Source organism: Centruroides sculpturatus, unplaced genomic scaffold (genome assembly GCF_000671375.1).
Source record: "Centruroides sculpturatus isolate CEXI.00-Female unplaced genomic scaffold, Cexi_2.0 scaffold417, whole genome shotgun sequence".
Taxonomy (NCBI): Eukaryota; Metazoa; Arthropoda; class Arachnida; order Scorpiones; family Buthidae; genus Centruroides; species Centruroides sculpturatus.
Genome location: NW_019384686.1, coordinates 453,065 through 476,006, shown reverse-complemented (window position 1 = coordinate 476,006; position 22,942 = coordinate 453,065). Strand labels below are relative to the sequence as shown.

General features: G+C 27.6%; 1 protein-coding gene across 1 annotated transcript in view; it reads left to right on the top strand.

Moving 5' to 3' along the window:
• The first annotated feature begins 978 nt into the window (after positions 1–978).
• The window catches only part of LOC111627061, a 42,403-nt gene continuing 20,439 nt past the window's right edge, over positions 979–22,942 (top strand). Inside the window, exons 1-9 of the mRNA XM_023370609.1 lie at positions 979–1,289; positions 4,504–4,639; positions 4,827–5,011; positions 5,850–6,010; positions 6,078–6,231; positions 11,489–11,574; positions 15,539–15,782; positions 15,899–16,201; positions 19,945–20,091. Coding sequence (XP_023226377.1) covers positions 1,112–1,289; positions 4,504–4,639; positions 4,827–5,011; positions 5,850–6,010; positions 6,078–6,231; positions 11,489–11,574; positions 15,539–15,782; positions 15,899–16,201; positions 19,945–20,091 — 1,594 coding nt within the window. The 5' untranslated portion in view covers positions 979–1,111. The remainder of the gene's footprint in view (positions 1,290–4,503; positions 4,640–4,826; positions 5,012–5,849; positions 6,011–6,077; positions 6,232–11,488; positions 11,575–15,538; positions 15,783–15,898; positions 16,202–19,944; positions 20,092–22,942) is intronic.

Sequence of the window (22,942 nt, the reverse complement as noted above, 5' to 3'; positions counted from 1 at the left end):
AGTGTGTGGGCTAAATTTGGAGAATCCGTGCTTCTCGCATGGACAACTGTATGTGGCCGGCTCACGCGTCGAAAAACCTTCCGATTTATTCGTGTACACACCAGAGGGAAAAACAAAAAATATCGTGTATCCACAAACACTCCAATAAATAAATAGAATTGAAACGACACTTTGAAATGTTTTCCCGATGAAAATGAATAATAATAATAAGTTTCAATAAAAATAATAAAATGTAAATTGAATTTTATCATAACAAGTTTGCTTGAATTTCCTTTCTTCTGAGATTGCAGCAATGCGCGACGGGTAAGTTAGTTCTAAATAAATAAGAAGAGAATGGCCTAAAACATAAGACAAAGAAGATAAAAAATAAATAACACGATGAAATTTGTATAAAATATGTTAATTCAGAAAACTAACATAATCAAAATAACTTTTATAAAAATTGTGCTATTTATTCTAACATTGTCTAAATCAAAATTTCTTCAGATTATTTTATTTTATAAAATACATTATTTTATTATTAATGTGAATATTTGAAAACAATTTTACATTTAAAGGTACTGTACTTATTAATATTTTATTGTAGATTCATTATTGTGTACTGTAATGGTTATTGACGTCCGTATGCTGATTGATTATTGATACATTTTTTCACTAAGAAAATGTCATTGTGTATACACTCGAATTCTTGCTTTATATACATAATAATATATATATAAAGCAAAATTAAGGTACTAAATGAACTGATGAGGCTCACTATATCAAATGAACTTGACACTGCTTAATTAAGTTGTTAAGTTAGTTTCATCTTTTCAGAAAAAGTTTGTATATAAAATATTTTAAATAAATTGAAAATTATTTTGATAAAATAGAAACATTATTAGAAATGCATCTTTCTAGAATTTATATTTTATTTGAAATTAAATTTTATATAAATTGTACTTTTTTTGATAATAAATAAATAATACATTATATAAATTAATTTTTTATTTATTTAGCTATTACTTCAGATCAAAATGTAGAAGTTGGAAGATCATTTTTTGTAAATTGCAAATTAAATAGCCATAACATAACATTACCAAGAAAAGGATTATTTTATGCAAATTCGTCCATGCTTGTTTTGAAATTTAACAGAAATTATCTAACAGAAAATGTTAACATATTAGATCCATACACAATACAATTCAGAAAAGAAAATGCTTCCTTTGAAGACATCGGCAAATATTATTGCTTTTTGAATTATGATGAAAAGAAGACGCTTGTATGTGCTACTCAAGTTACTGTTGGATGTAAGTATTGAAAGTTAAAATTATTTTATAATATAAATATAAAATTTATATTAATTCTTAGTTCTTCTGCAAGTTTCTCATTATGGATTAAAACATATTTCAAAAACTTTCATACTGATTTTATTTGTACTGTAGATTTTTATACAAAACAAGTAAAATGGTGAAGCCATTCTTGGGACAAAACTATGTCTCGGAGAGCGCAAGCAATGCATGCACAAATATCGCACTCATGCCTGTTTGTAGAAACAGTCTCAGCATGTTGTATTTTAATTTTGACCCAGTTCTCAGTTCCCTGACTACCTACAAGTTTGGTTTATTTTGTGCGCATGATTTGTGCACCAAATACTCTGTGCCAAATTGCAATTGTTGACATGTACTCCTTCATGCCTCTAAAGTGTGCAGCTGTTGACAGCAATGCGATTTTAGAGATGAGACATAGTCTCGTCAATAATTAGATTATTTTTAATAATGAAGTGAATCTGAAGTAATATCTATAAAGTGAAGAAACATGAACTCATTATTTATTGTTATATTTAATTGATATAATCTTAACATAATGAAATAATAATTTTAATATTCTTATTTACAGTGGAAAATATTTTACATATTGATGACTCTACAGTGAGAAACTCATGATACAAAATTTTCAATAATTCTGGGAATGTGAAAAAGACAACAAAACAAATTGAGTTTGAACAATTAAAACATTCAATAGTTTAAAATGTTGGCTTTAATAAGTTTTTAGTATTAAAGTAGGTGTGTTTTTTTTGGATTTACGGGATAAAACTTGACATACACACCAGAAAGTGATTCTATGACATATGAGGTTTTCACTCTAGGTCAATGATATGTAGATGTCATGCTGAATGATTACTATTTTCTAATACTGATATATATTTGATTCTAAGGTGCATTATTAGTTTGAAATTTAAGTGCACGAAATATATATTGTTTTAAATTTCCAATTATTGAAAAGAAATGGTGATAAGAAGGATCCCTAATAGATTTTCATATTTATCAATCTTCACTCCCCACTTTCTTTGTTGTTTCTATTACTGTGTGGTTATTTTGATAGATATTTATAATAGATGAGAAGAGTTGCTTTGTTATATTTAAGAGACTAAAACTGCATTTAGTTGTTTTTATATGACTGTCAAATGCTTTCTTAAAATTGTGAAAGCTGTAGTATTTAATTTATATTTTTTTTATCAAAATTTTCAATACATCAATAGATCAATACATAATTATTTTTTCAAAAAACCATTTTGTTCTTTGCATTCAGATTTTTTAAATATATCATTGTAAATTAGCTGATAAAAGATGAAATCCTTGAGAATAATTTATAACTTATATTAAGGAGGCTTTTGGCTCTAGTTTTTGCAGTTAGTTTTATCTATCTATTCATGTAATGGCATAACAATGCTTTGCTCCAGCTACTTGGTGATCTTTCATCCTTAAAATAATGTTAAATAACTTAACAAATATGCATTTATTAGAAGATTATTAAAGTTCTACATAGAGCATATTTCATTTTTGTCTGGAGATTCATCTGGTTTATTCTCTTAAATTGGTATTCACTATTGATTCTATTACAGTTTCAGTGCAATAATTGTTGCTTTGCCAAAGATTTTGAAATAGAGATATCATGTGCTTCCTTTTATTACATCAAGATTTACTTGATTCTTGAGTTTATCCATATTCCTTAGAATTTTATAAATGTTTGATCTCTTTGCATGTTATCTATTTTAATTTTTGCTATAAAATTATTTTAACTTTGTTTACTACTTTACCAGCATGTTCTCTGGTACTGCTCATTTAGAGCAGTAATGCAGAGATCATGCTGGAGTATGCTTTATGTGTATAATTTATTTCAATTTCTATTATTTGCATAATAATTAATTTTTGTATCTTTTTAAGCCTTTATTAATATTTTGACATCCTCATCTCATTTTCTTATTGCTGTTTTATCAACTATTTTTCTATTCAAGTTTTTCCATTGTTACTCTTTTTAATATGGTTTTTAGATTTAGTCTGTATTAACAACCTTTTTTTCCCCATTTAATTTGATATATAATAAGTAAATATTTGTTGATACAGATTTGATTTGTTCATAATATAGATGTAATGTATACAAACAAAAACCAATTTTTTCAGACTTTATTTATAATTGCACCATTTGAAAAATGTATTCTCTATTCTGATTGGGTAATTGTTTATTTTCATTTTATTTAGTGTTTTTGCTGTTTGGCAAAGATATATGGATATGTGCAAAATTTTAGTTTTTGTTTGGTTGATATGCCATTTTGATAAATAATCAAATTTGAATATGATAAAAAAAAGTGCATTAATCCACAATAATTGTTTATATTTATTTACTTATTTGTATTTACATTAAAAAAAACAAAACATTAAGTTATTTAATAATGATAGTAATAACTTCAGTGAAAAAAATGGCAGGAAAACCTTTTTACTCTGAAGAAATTAATGAAAGTTAACAAAACTGTGACATCAATTTCAAATTTTGATCTTAAAATTTTTTGAATACATAGAGCTAGAAGTATACTACTTAGAAAAGAATGATTACCATAGGAAATGCAAGCATACACATTTAAATTAAAAGGTTACAAAAAATTATGGGTATATTTCTGGGTCAAAGGCCATTCCCATATCTTAACCAGAAAGTGTTTGGTTAAAGGTTGAGGGGGTGGGGAAGTAGAGAGAGGATGTATCATATTTCGAGTACGGTCAGATTTTATGAAGATATTATTCATTATTAGCGCTTACAATGTTTTATAAAACATCTCTACCCTCAAAATTAAGTATTTTTTGCCATTTTATAATAATTAAAAAAATATAAAAATTATTTGGAATAAAATCTCATAACTAACACACACAAGTTTACTTATTATTATTAATAATATAAAAGTTATTCATTAAATAAAACATCAAAACAGCTAGGAAAGTTACACAATGCATTGCTAGGTTTTTTTTCTATTGTTTTTGAGTTGTGTACAAAATGTAATCCAGAAAAAACTTTTCATTTATTTGTAAATCAATCAGTATTGATATCTTCATGGGAATTCCAAATGTAAAATAGTGTTTGAATTGATAAATTGTATATTTAGAATTTGGTCTTATTAAATTATATTTGAAAATAAACTAAACTAGTTTGCATTAAGAAAATAATAAATTTAATTAATATTATTTACTTTAGATAAACCTCTTCCTGTTGCAAATTTTTCCTGTATTTCTTGGCATTATCAAAATTTAACTTGTTCTTGGATTCCTCAACAGAATCCTATAATAACAAAATATATTCTTGAAGATTTTATCATTCGTTATAATACAAGGTAAGTTGTGCTGTGTAATTTAATGAAGTATTTCTTGCAGTTAAATTAATTTTTCTGAATTACTATTTTATACTTTGTATAACTAACAATTAATATTATGTTGTTATATCATAGATTATGTATTAAAATTCAATTAATAGTTTAACTTTTGTTTTTGCATTAAAATTGAAAAATTCTTTTTTTTAAGAGAGCCTGAAATAGGTGGAGTACCTCGTCCTTGTCCAGAAAAAATTTCTGAAACAAGTTGTCAATGGCAGCTGAATAGTGATCCACCTTATAGAAAAGCTTCACAGAATATAACTTTTAAGCTAACAGGAATTAATAGTCTGGGAAATTACAGTCAAATATTTACAATTAATCATTATGCAAGAGGTAAATTAAATATTACAAATGTTTTTTTTTTTCATATTACTTTTATATCTTATTTATATAATTTCTGTTGTAATTAAATTAATTTTCTATTCTGAAAATAACATCTAGAATATTAAATGATTAATCCAACTAAGCTATAATTTTGGAAATTTTTATACTTTTTATTTTCAAAGAAAACATTTGGAAATTGTAAATTATTACAATAGAAGTTCATTGTAGAAAGTAAAATTTTTTAATGTTTAAGCATTAAAAATATTTCAGATAAATATGTAATCTTAACTTATAAAAATGTGAAATCATTTTAAACATTTCACATTTTGATAAGTATCAGGTTAAAGTTGCTCTTATAGACCTGCTATAAACTAGTTTAAAAATGATTTGAATTCTGATACTAATTAATGAATTGTAGAATAAACAATTCATAAAAAGTAAAAAGAAGAATTTGAAACAGGGAAATAAAAATATTTGATAAAATTATTGTGATGAAAAAGTTTAGCAGCAGAAAATAGACAATAAAGTTCTAGTTTTGTTGCAAGAATCATCATTAAGTCATAACAGATTTTTATAGTCCACTTAATAATAAAAGAAAGAGGTGTTAAATTAATCTTGAAAAATTCAACAAAAGTTCTCTGCAGAAAAATTTTTTTAGATTCATATTCCTATAATAACCTACTTGTTTTTAAGGCATTATTTCTTATTAGCACATTATTAATCATATTTTTATTTTCTTGAATTCTTGAAGATAAACAAAAACTTGTAAATTTTTACAAGTTTTAATATTTTTATTTTTTACTAAATATATTTAAACAAAAAATGCATATATATATTTTTTATTCAGTCTTACCCAGTGCACCTCATAGTCTTGATGTACAAGCTATAACTGAAACTAGTATCAGTGTTGTTTGGCTTCCTCCATCAGAAATGTCAATCGAAGGAGATTTTGAACCAGGGTTGACTTATCAACTACAGTACAAGAGTGAATATGATGATATATGGGATGTAAGTGTTTTTAAATGGAATACGTAATTAAGGTTAAATTTTATATTTAATGTTTATTTATTTACAGTTTATAATTGTAAATAAAACAAAAGAAGCCCATATAATAGATCTGAATCCATATACAGTTTACACCTTAAGACTACGTTGCCGTTCAACGGTTGCTTACACTGATGATATGTGGAGTAACTTTACGACACGTGTTATTCAAACGAAAGCAGATGGTATGTATATTATAGTTATATTCATTTTTGACTGTATTTGTTAAAATATTTTGCTAGATTGTAGATCAGGGATGCAAGTGCTATGTCAACTATGCTGTATTGCACCAAAATTCATTTCCTGCTGGCCTGTTGAGAGTTTGTATGGTACCAGTAGTGGACTAGGCTCTCTTTTGCCTCTGCAGGCTTCTTTAACCTTGTTTTTGAACATTTGAAATATTTAGAATGTTTCTTTATTAACAAAAGGCAATCTTAAAGATGTTATTTTCTGTTAGCAAAAATAACATTAATTTTATAGCGGTAGGAATCACAATAGGCTCTTAACTTGGGAAAATTATTCATCTTCTCCCTTTCAACAGCCCTGTTTCTTGTGCCATTATTGTCAGTTTCCTATTCTTTCCTTTTTCCTTGGATTTCTGATATGTAGCCAATGTGTTTTTCATCCTTCCAAATCATTAGTGTAGGAATAAGGTCTACTATTAGTCCTTTGATCAAAACTCAACCCAGTCATTGATCTTGATTTATTTGTCAATAAAGTTCACTCAACTGAATAATGATAGAATATTGAATTTGAAAATTTTTTTTATGAACAAATATTAGAAATTTATTCATAAAAATAAGATTATGGAATTGAAGGACTACTATTTAAAATATGTTATTAAAAATTAGCCAAGCAGCCTTCTGACCAAGAAACTAAATAAGTGAATAAACTGCTGCAAAGTTTAGTGTTTATTAAAAACAGTCCACAAACAAAAATTATAAATATTATAAATATATTTTGTTTGATGTTCAGTAATGTTATCAAGACTTATGGCAAGCCTAATTATATTATATTATAAACTACGACTTAAATTAAATCAGGGAATTTCCCAGGAATTGTGGATAGTTCATTTAACTGCAATAATAGCAGTATGTATTTCTAAATCAAGTTTGCAATATTAAAAGTTTAAGTAATTAAAATTACCTTCTCAATATTGGAAAGAATCATAAACACACTTTAAAAAACCTGTAAAGTCCAGTAACCAAGGTCAAAAACATTTGTCAAAAATTTTTTACATTAAAAAAATATTTAATTACTGGACTTTAAAAAAATCTTTAAAGTGTGTTTGTTTAAGCAATTTTTAAATTATATAGTACAATTCATTAGCTTAGAAACAATTAATCCCAAAGCCTGGATCCTAGCCTTCAAAATTCAGATACTCTGGTTTAGACCTAGAGAGGTTGTAGCCCCAGCTGTGAATCAGTTGATTTTGTTACGACAGAGGTATATATGTAGTTCTCACAGTAAAGTGGCTTTTTTCTTTATCCTTGGAGATTAAACCAATTCATATGTTTTTTCATGGAAATAAAATGGTAAACTGAGTGATGCAATTAAAACTGTCTTGTCATGTTGAGGCAAAAATTTGATATAATGAGTTATCATCATTTAAATTTTTAATTTCATATATTATTCTAATTTTAAAAAATTAAATTATTAGTAATGTCCAATCATCAGGCATTATTGGACTCAACTATTTCATAAAATCTACCATTTTGTATATTGACCATCTAAGTTTTTTAAACATGATTTTATTATTTTTCTAAGTTTAATTTCAGCCAAAATATTAAACCTGACTAAACATTGATGAAGATTAGTTTTTAATTAGAAAAAGCAATTACAGTAGAGCATCGTTTATCTGAATCAATTGGGGACTGGGGTTGTTCAGATAACTTATCTTTCGGATGACCGATTATGTACGAAAAAATACATTAACCTATCCCATGTTGAAATTTTTCTCCGTTGCGTGTCGCTTCGCGTTGAATTTTCGTCTGTGTTAAGCCTGACGAAGACTATTGTATCATTAAAAATTATTTTTTTATTTTGTACAAATAAAATAAATATATTGAAAAATATAAAAACAAAAAAAATTTATACTTTAGAAGTTATCTAGTATCAAAAACGTTCGATTCAGCATGACACACAGTCCTCAGAAAAACACCACACAAAAGTGACAGTGCTGCCAGCTAAAACACATACACAAACATAAAAAATATTGGAGTAGCCCAAGATATAGCCAAAGATTGCAGCACCACACTACTAGCAAAAATTTAAATTTGACGACTGGAATTCTTTCGGATAACCGACATTTTGGATAAATGATGCTCTGCTGTATTTATTGTGACAATGTCACAATGCTAAGCTGCAGTTCTTAACCTGTCCTACGTTGTTACTGAAAATATTCATGTTGACTTCATTGACCTGCGTGGGTGATTCCGAATATTTTCGTGTTTACATTGAAACGTTTTTGATACTAGATGTCGCTATGCATCACAATTTTTATATTAAAACAAACTTTTAAAAGATAATTTTTTTTGTTTCTATATTATTCAATATATTTATTTTGTTTGTGAAACATAAAAAAAATAATTTTTTACAATACAGTAAACATGACTATTATTTCAAAAAAAAAATTTTAGGCTTAACATCGACGAAAATTCAACATGGCATCACAGGCAACAAATAAAAATTTCAACATTGAATAGGTTAATCATATTTTTAATTTCTGTAATTTTAAATAAATGCTCTCCATCTTAAATTATTAGTGTTTTGCCCCTGTTCATAATACTTTTTTTTGTTAGATGACAGCAACAGTCATGCTATCTTACTTCTTTCAGCGGAAAATTTTTGAATTGAAATAACATGACTTCCAGTTTGCATTGGAAGTTCATATACAGTTAATTGGGGCCTTCTCCTGTAAGCTTTCAACATCTGGTCATTTTTTTCATCTATTTAACTTTGTCTTTTCTTAATCTCAAGAACAAACAGATGGATGACAGTGGGAATTTATAGGTCTACAATTTTTTCAAATTGCAGCCCAATAATAACAATTACAACTATCTGGTTGTAAGGGAGAAATGTCGACTTAATTATCAATAAAGATTTTTTTTTAACTTAACAGCAATTACAGTTTAGCTTAATAGGTAATCACCATTGATATAAATCACATCTCACCACCTTTGTCACAAATTTTCACTCCTATAAGTGTAGAATGTATATATAAACATCACTAATGCATTGATAATAAACTAAATGATCGCCATAATTAATTGGGCCGTTGTTTGCTACTATTAATAATTAGATACCAAATAATTTGGTATTAGAGGTATCATTAGGCACCATCTCTTATTGAAATTTAAAATTATTTAATAAATATTAAATTATTATAATTACTGAATAGTCTGGAAGAAAAGAATCAGTCCAGAGTGGGATTTTAACCTGCAACTCCCATTTACTGTGTGGTGCTTTGCCAGTTATCTCACTTAGACCTCAGCAATTCTTTGCTTTCAGATAAATTTTATTCTAAAATTACTTAATAAATATTAATTATTATAATTATTAATTTCTTTGAAGATAGAATGACTAGGGATTTTTTTTAAGAAAGTTTCGAGCATCATGCTCATATGGATATTGCCATTGAACTGTATATTGATAATATGGTTCTGCAGGGCACCAAATAGATTGTATTCATTTGGCATCAAGTCTGAGCTGTAAGGGCCAGCTTCTTTGTTCTGTTGTCATGGCAATAATGAAGTTTTTTGATCTTAGTGTTCAAATAATCTGGTTGTTTACAGTAGCATTCTTTCTTGAATGATGTCAGTTGGAAGCAACTCCATCATGATGATGCCAAACACAGATAATCACCTTCTTCTGCACTATTAGCCCTTTGTTAAAGTATTCATGATTAAACAAAGGTCAACCTGCTGCAAATATCAAACAATATGAGCCTTCATTGCATTATGGCCATTTTCGAAGTGCTAGAGCAACAGCATGTAAATATGTTCTTTCAAAAGTTTTATAGTGCTATTTATAGTTTTATAGTGGATATTGCTGATGTGTCAATTTCTGATGAAATGTGTTATGAAATGTCTTTGGATTATATATTCACATTGAACATTGAACATTCTAGAACATTTTTCTGGTCATTTCTAGAAAAAAATCAGTGTCTAAATTTTCCTTTAAAGCAGGTAGTATATGTGTATATATATACATATATGTAAAAATAAATATACAATATATTCTCTCAACAAGTAATTTATTTGTTTTTTAAAAACATGTCTGTAGCACTTGCACCTTTTGGTAGATTCATATTTTATATCTTGATATATTTGTGTTTCCATACCTTACTGATCATTTTAAAATTAGATTTAATGAGGATTATGTAGAGTGAATACAAAATTTATTGTATTATATTGCATGTCATTTTTTATATAACTCTTATTAGTTTAGTTAACATATTGATAGTATTGAACAGTGTTTCTCAAACTATGGGTCATGTTAAAATTTTAATGGGTTGTGAAATGATACCACATTTCACAAAAATACTTGTTCCTAGTTCTTAGATAACAGATGCATCTATATTGTAATACTGATATATTAAGTACTGAAAATTTTTAAACAACTTTTTTCTAATAATTATTATTGTCATTTAGTAGTAAAATAAAGATTATAGAATGTGTGTACATAAAATTGATTTCTCATTTCTATTTTGAACAACATCAAAATAGATATTATATGTAAAGTAGTCATAAAGCCATTTAAATTGCAATGGTTTTTGAAAATATTTATTTGATTATTCAAACTTTTAGGTTTATTGTCATACATAACAATAAATTATGAAAAATAAATAATGGATGAATTTTGGCACAAATGGATAAATAAATAATTTCTAAAGATTTTGTTTTGTGTATATACAAAATTAAATTGACAAAATCATCTTACAATCAGAAAATGAGCCCTTTTTAAAATTGTACTTAAATATTTTTTAAAGTTTCTTTTTATAAAGTGTTTTATTTACAAAGTAAAAAGTCTGAAAAAAATTAAATAGACTCCTGAGTAATTTTGAAGCAATTATTATATTTAATAGTTATTAAATTTCAATAATAATAACTGAAATTGAAAGTTATTTGTTACAAATCGAAATTGGCTTGAACCTCTCTTAATAGAAATGTACTCAATGTTACATTTCACACACACAAGTTATTATCTATAATGCATAATTTTAATTTTGTTATAAAGTTTTTAGAAAACCTGATAAACTGAAGCCACTATATATCATAAATGTTTGGGTTGTGGAACCATACAAATATATTGGGTTGCATGAGCAAAAAGTTTGAGAAATGTTGGTCTTGAACAGAATAGAATATTGTCATTGTGTTTTATTTATTTATTTTACTTGAAATGTGTTTTTACAATTAAATATTAATAACTCATATGTTATAGTTCCTTACGTTGCACCTAAAATTGTTCAAGGACTTTTTGAAGTAAGAAATTTCCAACGCGGAAGAAATATTATCATTCATTGGAAAGTAAGATGATAATTTTTTTAACATATACTCTTTGTAATAAGATATAAATATAAGGATTTTTATTCCTTTTAATATTAGTAATTTCTAAAAGAAAACTTTTATGAGAGAATAAATAAAACCCAAACAAAATAAATTAATGATTTTTTCATGTCATATAAAAAGTCATTTTTATTAAAATATAACTTTAAAATCTTTCAAAATTTTAAACATTATGTACTATGCACTAAGACCATGATGATTTTCTTACCTTTTCTGAATGTCATTCTTTTATTTTGCTTGAATTCTATTTTTGAAGAAATACTTTTCTGGTCATCTTCAGAATGATGTAAATGAAGACAATAGTTCTTTTTATCTCCCATTAAATTTTTATAGAATCAAAAGTTGCTTTATTTTTTTTTTATAATGTAAGCATACAATATAATACAGATTAAACTGATGTCTATTTTTTTAAAATGTATGTATATTATGAAAAACAAAACATCCAATTTAGTTATTTATGCATATAAATTACCATTAGTAAGTAAGAAATGGAGATGCTGCTATCATTTTTAATGAAAAAATAGCTTAATTTTTAATAATTCAGAAGATGTAAAAAGTATTTAATTAGTCATAAAATCAAGATGAAAATACTGTATTAATTTGAAAATATTAGATAAAATTGGAAATATCCATGTTGAATTTGTGGTTTATATCTACTGACTAGTTTCCTATTCCCTTTCTTATTAATTAGTTCTCAAATACTGTTATATTCCAGTTATTTTAAGGGTTATCACCAGGGCTTCGGAGTCAGAGTCGTCAAGTTTTGGTGTTTTAGCCGGAGTTGGAGTCGGAATCGGAGTCGTCAAAAATCTGCCGACTCCTTTTTACTTACCAACTTGTTATGTATATAAAATGGAAAAGTATTGGAATCGTGTCAAATTTGACCCTCCAATTTTTTTTTGCAAATCTACACGTTTGGAGACCTCCTGAACCCCTCAAAAAAGTCAGTAAAAGGGAGAAATTCGCACGCGTGTGTGTTGGCATCTAATTTGTTTAACGTCTTTATTATCTGTTCTGAGATATTAAACAATATCTCAGAATGGGTAAAGTTTAAGAAACGAAATGTGGCACTGTAGCTCGTGTATAAAGGGGTATTAATACTATTAAATTTTGGCTCTTAATTAAAGGTCGACAGGGTGAAGACCTAAAAGTAGTCATGTGTCATATCTCTTAATGAATATTTTACTCATTATTAGCATTCAAAATTAGAAAAAAATAAAATAAAACTTGTCTCTACCCTCAAAGTAAGCTTTTTAGCCATTTTATAATAGTACAGTAAAACCCATTAAGAAGTTCTTGCCTAAGATGTTAGAATGTATATGGGGGCACGATTTAGTTCAACCACTTTAATGCTTAATAACTAACTCCTGTGTTAAACCATCTTACTCCGATTCTGACCACAGAAATTATTAGGCTTCAAACAGGGTGAACAAAATCATGCCCCCCCACACAGTCTAACATCTACACATATAGAAAAAACCTCGAATCTTTTGCATATGAAATTTCAAGGTGTCCTAAGTCCAAAAATGTAAAAATTTTTTGCCTCATTTTTTGAGCGAGCGCTACACTTTTCCTCTATTATATATAACAGCCGGAAAAGTAAAAATTATCGAATACATATTTATATATTACTTAGAGAAGTCTTTTAGCTTTGGAATTAAAAAGTTTCTATGCTCTATCTTTATTACAACTCTATTTATTGAATCTTTTATTCTGAGGTTACGTGATAACATCAACATTTCCGGGTTTCTTTCGGTAACAAATCTGCCCCTGGTCGGAGTCGAAGTCGGATGGTAAGGAAAAGTTGGAGTTGGAGTCGGTAGATTTTTACACGACTCCACAGCCCTGGTTATCACACAAAGAGACGAGACTATTATTTTATTGTAAAACTATCCACTTATAATATACAGCATTTAATTCCAACATCTAAAATGCATTTCAGCAGTTTTTGCTGTGTCATCTTCAATTAGATTTCTTATCAGAGTTTTACACAATACATCCAGACTCAGTACAATATCCTTGTGACAACATATCTAAAATCAAACATTTCATAACATTTACTGACTATGGTTCACTATTGACAGTTACCCATTAGTAAATACAAGTTTTTAAAATAGAAATATAATTTAGAATATTTATTCTAAACCTTTTAAAAAAAACTTTGACCTAAAAATTTTTTGCCTCGGTTTTTTAACCCTCACACATTTTGTGTGAACAATATTAAAAGTTTTACATTACACAGTTCTGGTGATTCTTTCCATTTTTTTTCTTTTTAATCTTGTCCCGTGGAGGCTTGTATGCATCTGTTTTTAACTTGTTCTTGACCACTTTTGTAATTACTTCTAACATTTTATTTTATTTTTATTTAATAAGTCAAGTAGTAAAATAAGGAAATAGTCAATGTAAATTTGTAATTAGAAATTAACATAAACTGTATCAATAACTTAACTCACCAATTCTTGAGTCTTTATAGATGGTTTTTCCCCTCTGGAAATTGTAACTTATTAGATAAAACTAGATATTTACAATTAGTATACCATATTTTCACAGAATGATGGTCACCCTCAGTTTTAATAAAAAAATAAAATTAATTAGATTTAATTAACAACTAATTTTGTTACGTGTTAAAGAAAACATTCTTCCCATTACAATAAAATATTAACATTATAATTTGACTGACTTGAAATCAGGAAGAGGGCTTTTGTTTACAGTGCAATAAAACAATTAATGACTTATTGACATCAGTATTAGTATTAGAAGTTCTTTGTCATTGTCATTGTCATTGTGGACTGCACTGACTATGTACTCTGACCTTAAAAATAACACCTTCCTCTCAAATTTCATACAAAGCCAATGTGAATCAGTGTATAAGTCAAGATAATTTACTGCCAGTTTCTGAAATTTAATATGCTTATTTTTGTATTTTTAAATTGAATTACAATAAAATAAACATAAAAAAGCACTTGTCATCCTGTGAGTATTTTACATAGTTAGAAAGAAAACAAAACGAAGAAATTAAACATATAATCATAATTTTAGAATAAAAACGTTCTTGTTTTTATGTTATATAACTTTTTTTATGCACCCTCTAGAGATATCTATAACCTCATTTAAACCGTCATGCTAATTTTTACCACACAGAAATATCTGATTTTATGGTCTCCCTGGATAGACTAGCATGTTGGTCATTCTGCAAAAATATGGTATAAAGTTGGTTAGATTGCAAAGATGTCTTATTACCACTAAAAGATTCAAAGTTTCAATTTAGATTCTAATTTAAATTAGATTACTCATGAAAATATATTGAGCTTGAATTCAGCCACCTTGAATCAATTGAAGTCAAGCCTGCTTATAATAGACTAAATTGAAACCAGCTTTATAGACTTAATTTGTTGGTATAAGGTACAAACATAATTCACAGAGAGATCTGTCCAGAGATTATAGCTAATCCAGATGTAAAATAATTATTACTGATCATAGATTTGAAAGCAATTAAATGTTTGTCTTTTAAATTGTATAAAACATTTTTTTAAAAATATTAAATTTTTAGATTTTATTGTCTGATTTGACTGGATTCAGAATTTCAAATATTCTTATTCTTAAAGTATAATTTGGGGAATTAAACATTTTATGGAAGTCAGTAAAACAAATATAGTAATGAGAGTTGTTATTATTTAAACAAGTAAAATTATGAGTAAGTAAAGTAAAAAACAAAAAGTTGTTCTCCATCACAGACATAGTTTTGCATGTTAAACTGAACTACAGAGATTTTATATCTATTACTAGCTATGAATTGTTCCTATATTATATATTGATTATTAATCATTCAGCAAAATTTAAAAATCATTATTAATGTATTATTATAATTTTAGCAATTAACTTAAGAATATTACCTAGTTATTCATTTCTTTCTTTATATATTTAGCCAATTCCCCAAAAAGACTGGAATGGAGAAAATTTTCATTATGACATTCAGTGCTATGAAACTCATATACCTATTAGAAGATATAAAAAGGAAACAAATAGTATGTGGAAAAAAGAAATAAGCTCTTCTGCTACATTCACAAATATGAACAATATGTTAGATTATGTATTTATAATAAGAACTGCTAATTCTCAAGGAACCTCTGATGAATATAGTAAAATTATAGTGAATAACAAAGAAAATTGTAAGTCAGTTTATTTGATTTTTAATGTTTAACTGTTATTGCACTGTCATTTAAGTTAATGACATAAAAATAGTATTTTAGATTCTAATAAATCTTTAAATAATTTATTCTTTTAGTATTACCACCACCAAAAGATATTAAAGTAACAGATTACGGAAGAGGAATGTATGAAATTGCATGGACTATGCCAGAACATGTGGAAGTAGACAACTATACCATATTCTGGTGTGAGGCAGTTTTATCAAGACCATTCCCATGCGTGGGACCATTTCAGTGGAAAGTAGTGTCTAAGGATTCCACTTTTGCTCGATTGAATTTATCTGACATTGATACTAATTACCGGTTTGCCATCTCTGCCAATTCAAGATTGAGTAGTTCAGGAATGGAATGGGCACCATGCATTATACCTCATAATGGAGGTAATATTATTAATTTATCTCTTGTATTTTAAAATAAGAATTAATATATCAATACATTAAAATTAGGATAAATATATAAATTATTCAGTATTTATTATCTAAGGAGAAAGATTTACTGACTTTTTGTAATATCAATCTTCATATTTGTCTAAAAGTTCAAAATTTTTCTTTCATTTGAAACATTACTGTATTTGTATAATGAAAATACTTTTAACATCAACTTTAATCAGAATCATCAAAATTATCAGAAAACTACACTTTTTGGATCAGTAATTTAACAATATTTGGAACAAATTTCATGGAATTTAATTTACATTTTAACCTGTCCTACGTTGTTCCTGAAAATATTCGTGTTGACCTCATTGACCTACGTGGGCGATCCCGAATATTTTCGTGTTTACATTGGAACGTTTTTGATACTAGATGTCGCTATGCGTCACAATTTTTATATTAAAATGAACTTTTAAAAGATAATTTTTTTTGTTTCTATATTATTCAGTATATTTATCTTGTTTGTGCAACATAAAAAAATAATTTTTAATGATACAGTAAACATGATTAATATTTTAAAAAAAAAATTTTTTTAGGCTTAACATCAACGAAAATTCAACATGGCGTCACAGGCAACAAATAAAAATTTTAACATCAAATAGGTTAAAGCAGTTATATATGCTTTACTTTAATCCATACATTACCATTTTTTTTATGCACAATGTCACAAGTTTTAGTCTTAATATTATATGTAAATTATTGAGTCATGAAGATCTCATATCCAAAAAATCCAGTTTGCTATTTCAGTAATGAAGAGTTATTATTTAATTGTGCTACCAGATTAGCTGCAAAATTTAGTTTGAATGCTTAGCAAAATGTTAATTTTGTACATGTTTTTAAATAAATTTTTAAAACTAATTTTCCTATTTTTATATTAATTTAAATTGATAATCTAATTATTATTTATTTTGGTTATTTTCATAGATATTATAAATTTAATTTGTGTGTTGACATGTTGTACTTTATGATAATTAAATTTTTCTTTTTTATTATTATAATTCTTCATTATCTGGAATGTTTCGGTACATTAAAAATGTAGAACTTATATATACAGGTAGCCCTCGGTTTATGCCGCAGTTCCGTTCCTACAAAAGCTGGCTTAAAACGAACCCCTATTTATAGTGAGGTATAGGGTTAGGTTCTACATAAGTGAAAATAAGCTAATAATTTTGTTTATTAATACAATATAATACAAAATACATAAAATACATTTTAAAAATTAAAAATTTATATCATTAAATAAAAACATTTTACTTTATTTTAAAATTTTAGTTTCGAATTTTTTACATTTTTCGGAAAAAAGTATCCATCTTTAATTGTTTACATTTTTTATTTCTTTCATTAAAAATTTCGGAATATGGTCAAATATGCATTTTTACATTTGCACTTCGCTCCCAACATTGTCTAACTCACAAACCCAATGTAGAGCTACGGACGAGCAAAGACACTGATTAGTCAACCACCAGTCGCCATAGCGCATACATAAGGTCAGTTTGAGCGGGAAAATTCAAGGTGGCTAAGGAGAAATAGCTATCGTCTGGCCAACGAGAAATAGATTTGTCTCACTAATGATAATTTGTGATTGCCGGAAGTGCTATTGCGTCGTAAGGTGTTTTCCTGAATGAACTGATAACGGATATATTCATTGGCGCTATGGATTCGGACGCCATTTATTGGACTATTAAGTTTAATATCTTGACTCGTGGGTACCTAAACGTTTAGTATTTTAATATTAATTTAATGCCAATGTATACATGCCCAATAATATTAAACAGAAAAAATAAATATATTTAATAAAAATCTTTGTTTTAACGAATGTATAATGTCGCAGCTCGGTAAATACGTCAACACTGAAATGAAAATCAGTCTAGCATAGGGAAAATCGGAGAATTACACCTCGAAACGGCAAATTGCGTAGCGGCGTTATTGTGAATCGGCGTAAATTGAACCTGCGTAAACCGAGGGCTACCTGTATATATTATACAGAAAAATGGAGTGACCAGGTAGAGGGGACTTGACATACCTGAGACAAATAACCCCCAGAAAATATTCAAGGGCTATTTGCCTGAATTTGATCTTGGATTTCCAGGGTGGTAGGATGATGCCTTAACTTAATCAGCCATCCAGCCACTACATAAATTTTTATACATCTCAAAAATTAGTGTAAAAAAATAATTTATTATTTCAAACTGTGATGACTAAGTACAAAATAACAGTAACTGCTTGATAAACAGGAGCATGATTGCTTAGATTTATTTTTCCATGAAATCTTACACATCATACTTTTGTTTATGAAGTCAACTCAGGTTATAACCTTGAGATATCTTGGGTTATATATGGGTGGAAGAGGTTAAATTTTTAACTTTGTTCAAATAATCTTAAATAAATTCCAAAAATTTTCATTTCTTTTATCTGTGAATGTTAATGATTAATGTTTTTAGAACCAGTTGCATGCAAACTTTTTAAACTGGAAAATTTTAATTGTATAATGAAGAAACAGAGTATTCAATGAAAAATAGGTTTGACCAGATTAAAGGAACACCAAGCTGATCTACAACACAGAAGGCTCACTACAGCCCTAAGTATTTATGCAACAGACCAGGACATAGAGGCTGAGCTCAACAAAGCTAAAATTATTGTAACCACACCCCACTCTGAGCACATAAAATGGTTTGAAGCTATGGCTATTTATAAAATGAGCCATAGAAATACATGCATCAACCAAAAAGAAGAGCTCAACCTATCACCAGTCTGGCAACTTCTCCTAGACAAGTATCTGTAGTAATTGACACATGCGCACAACGATGCATGTCAGTTGGGACAGAATTCGGCAAACTTTTCAATTTGAAATCTCCTGTTCAATTTTTTCTCAAGTATTCCATTTCCACCTGAAGAAGAACTTCATAAAGTTTGAAAACGTTTGTGGGATGATTTTTTATAGGATACACACTGGTAACAGGTTCAATTTTTAATTTAAGTGTAGTACTTCTGGTGTCAGTAAAGGGTTGAACAGTATTACAAATAGGTTTGAATAACATTTCACTTTTTTAAATTAAAATATTTGTTAATTTTTTTTTATGGGCAAGTTAAGAGTGCATCATTAATCCTTTTCATAGCATCTTTTGAATTATTTAATCCAAAATGTATGTTGTGTTTTTGATAAATTTGGTGACTTAAAGTTGAACTTTTTAGCTAAATCTATTGTAATTGTATGCATTTTAATTTTGAACTTTTCCTTGCTGTTAAGGAAAACTCTCATCTAGCATTATAGTGAATTATCTTTATGAAAAAATTCATAAAGATAATTCACTATAATAATAGTAGATATTAGTAACAAAAAGAACCAGTTACTTTAAACTGGCATAATTGTTATACAGGCTGTGATTCACTTGGGACTGACACACTTATTATGTGGAATATTTTAGTATAAAGTGAAACGTGAGAAGAATGATTCTTTATTTCATGATGAAGCAATTAATAGTGGTATATTTTTTATTACATGTTATTCAGATGTTGCTGAGTAATCATGATATATATTGAACAGACTAAGTGTTCAGTCCTAAATGAATTATCCTAGAGAGATAAAGTTGTGTGTGTAAAATTAACATAAGATATATTTTTATTTGATCATTTCTTATAATATTTTTTCAATTTGCATTGACACTTCAATAATTTGATATAATTTTTTTCAGTTTTAAATAAAATTGAGAAAGTGAATGTCCAGGCAATAAATTCAACAAGTTTAAAAGTTATATGGTATTTTGATTGCGATGCTCAGAAACACATAATTGAAAAATATTGTATTTATTGTTATGTGGATTATAATTCTACACATAAAGGTAAATATATTTATTTAAAATTTTGTTATACTTTGTTTATTAAAGATAAATTTTGGAGTTAATAATACAGTGCAATTATGCTAATCTTCACTATTTATTATATGGAATTGTTTGAATTGATGAAAAATTTAGATTAATAGGGTCATATATATAAAGAAACACTAGTATAAAAGTGCTACTATAAATACATGTATAAAGTATTTAAAAATGTTTAAATTATATGAACCATATACAGTATATCGACTGCTCAGAGCAAGAGGGTTACAACTCAAAATTTTCGATGTTTTAGTTATTGTACTTATGGGAATGCTTGTATCGAGTTCTATCTTATGTATAAAGGTTATATCTCTAAATGGCTTATTATGGCTCAGGGACGTACATATAACAGTTTCGCAATATGCTAATACACTCTGTTATTGAATTCAAGAGGGTTACATTTTGAGTTGTAACAGTTTTCAGCTTTCAATTAATTGCATTCTTGGTGAAAGAAAGTTGCATATAAAGTTGCAACTCTTTTGCATTCTAAATCTATCTATCTATATAACCCAAAGACCACTGATGGAATAATAGAAGATGACTTCCGGGGAAAACATGAAAGCAGAAAGAAAACTGATGAGGAAATACTGAAGAATGTGAAAGAACACATACTGTCTTTTGAACGTGTTGAATCACACTATTGTAGAAGAAATTCAACCAAACAGTATTTAGATGGCAGCTTAAACATTAGTGAAATGTGTCGGCTATACACAGACTATTGCAGAGAAAAAGAATTACCACTTGCTAAAAAACACATTTACTCAACGGTATTTCATTCACTTAATCTTTCATTTTATCAGCCGAAAAAAGATCAGTGTTGTATATGTACTGGATATAAGAACAGTACAGATACAGAGAAATTACAATTGCAGGACAATTATAACAAACATATAAAAGAAAAAGAAATGTCAAGAGCTGAAAAGACTAAGGACATTGAAGCAGCAAAACAGGATACAAATAAAATTGCTTGCTGCTTTGATCTCTAAGCAGTTCTCCCTTCACCTTGTGGTGAGTGCTCTTCCTTATACTACAAAAGGAAACTCTCATGTTACAACTTTACAATTTATGATATTTCAAACAATAAGGGCCACTGTTATTTTTGGCATGAAGGCTTGGCCAAACGAGGTTCAAATGAAATTGGAACATGCCTCTATAAATTCATTACTTCATTGCCCAATACAGTTAATGAAGTAGTTTTGTTTTCAGATAATTGTGCAGGGCAGAACAAGAATAAATTCATTGCTTCATTACTTTTATACTGTGTAAATAATATAGACCATATTAACACTATTACTCACAAATTTCTCATTCAAGGGCACACACAGAATGAGAATGATTCAATGCATTCCACCATTGAGCGTGAAAAACGAAGAGTTGTTAAAGGTGGGACAATAACACTACCTGCTCAATGGGTACCAGTACTGAAATTAGCCAAGAAAAAAGGCAGCATTTATAATGTGACTGAACTAGATACAGCAGATATCTTCAATTTGAAAGACTTATCACAACAAATGGGAAACAATTTCTCCAAAAATGAAAATAATAATTTAGTGAATTGGCCCAATATTAAGATCATTAAGGTCATGAAACAAGATCCTTATACCATCTTATACAAGCACTCATATGCGCAAGAGGATTTTGAAAAGTTAAACATTCAACAAAGAATGAGAGGTAGATCTGCCAAAGTCATGCTGCACCCAGCTTATTCTTCACTACCAGGGATAGATGCTGGAAAGAAGAAAGATTTGCTGGACTTATGTAAAAGTGGTGTCATTCCAAGCATGCATGCATCATTTTATAATTCTCTGAAAGTTTCCGGTAATGTTTAAAAAGACTGATCTCTAATTTGCTTGATAAAACCATAGCACAATTAGTGATACTTTTTTAATGGCTGTGTTAATTTTTTGTGAACTTTCTTACTTTTGATTTTATTGTTTGTCATGTTTGAACAACATGGGTCTCATAAAACCAGAATGTAACATTACATTTTTCTGTTCTGTTAAAATAAATACTGTAACTTTATATAAAATGTATATTATTATGTAATGGCAAACAGCTGTTCTAAGTAAAAAAGAATGGCAAACAGTTGTAACTGAGAAAACGATAATGACATTTTGAATGCAAAACTGTTGCAACTCAAAAAATATGTAATAATATAACAGAGAAAATACATTTAAATAATATTATTATTCCAACTCAATGTAATGACTATAATTAACATTCAAACCAAATTTCATTGATTTTAAACAATTCCCTGATTTATCAGCTGGAATTGAAAACTTCAAATGGCTCTCCTGAAAAATCTATATTTTTGAGTTGTAACTCTCTTGTTCTGAGCAGTCGATATGTTAAAATGTATTGCATATATTAAATTTACAAAATTCTCATGTTTTTAAAAAACTTTTGCTGCTAAATGTTTCAGAGAAAATCAAAAAGAAATCATAAGTTTTTCCAATAGAATTGCAATAAATAAAAATAACTCACCATATATAAGAAATTAATGAAAAACTGCTTTAATGGAGCAATCAAACAAAAAATAAACTCATTTGCCTAGTGCTTTCAGGTCAAATCTGTTAAAAGTTTTTTCCATCTACTCAATAAATAGTTTTCATTGCTTTTATCTACTTTTACCATAAAATTTATGGAAGAAATTTTGACTGCTCTATTTGATATGTAGTACTGTATATTTTACTCTCAGTAATTTGCTATAATGAAACATGATTCAAAATCATAAAATTTATTATTAACTTGGTAAAATAGTAAAAAAAATCCAGCAACAAGTTGCTTAATTTTCCTGACAACATAGCACCATACA